Source organism: Eimeria mitis, genomic scaffold (assembly GCF_000499745.2).
Source record: "Eimeria mitis Houghton genomic scaffold, Emh_scaff731, whole genome shotgun sequence".
NCBI classification, from domain to species: Eukaryota; Apicomplexa; class Conoidasida; order Eucoccidiorida; family Eimeriidae; genus Eimeria; species Eimeria mitis.
Window position 1 is genome coordinate 14465 of NW_013575338.1, and position 556 is coordinate 15020.

Below are 556 nucleotides of genomic sequence, written 5' to 3' on the forward strand. Positions count from 1 at the left end.
TGATGGCAGCTAGAGCACACCCGCACAAACAGGATGTGTGCCTATGTTTTGCTGCGATAGGACTTGCTCTGCCGCTGTGCAGAGCTACAGTTGTCTCCTAAGCAACTCAGCACTCCAAGCCAAGGAGCTCTGCGACGCTCTGCGCAGAGATGTTGTGGCTTCGACGCTCGAAAGGACGATTGAGAACCACGCCCAAGTCCTCAAACAGGTCGCAACGCTTTTCCTACTTGCCGGCGTTCAACTGTCCTCGCGTAGCCAGTGCTTTGCCAGGACGAAAACAACTTGGGCGTGCTTTTAAGCACTGCCGTGTTCTGAAGCACTTAATCAAAGCCCCTCTATCTCCGTTGCAGCCAACATCCCCCTTTTTCACCAGATTTGATTTTTACCACGTATTTTGCCCGTCCTTGCCTGTCGCATGTCCATCTTCGTCTTTCCTGTTGGGTAGAACGATGGGCACTTACCTAGAGTTGTCTGGATTTGGTCTCGGATAGGCTGTGCTGCGATAAAGCAGGGCTTGTCGTCGCCAGAAAACCAGCACTTACCCGAAATTTCAGCT

The 556-nt window shown here is 52.2% G+C and overlaps 1 protein-coding gene across 1 annotated transcript in view; it reads left to right on the forward strand.

The window, feature by feature from the left end:
* The window catches only part of EMH_0020980 (uncharacterized protein), a gene marked incomplete at both ends in the record, with an annotated part of 4413 nt that overhangs the window by 2025 nt on the left and 1832 nt on the right, over positions 1-556 (forward strand). Inside the window, one exon of the mRNA XM_013501666.1 lies at positions 83-196. Coding sequence (XP_013357120.1) covers positions 83-196 — 114 coding nt within the window. The remainder of the gene's footprint in view (positions 1-82; positions 197-556) is intronic.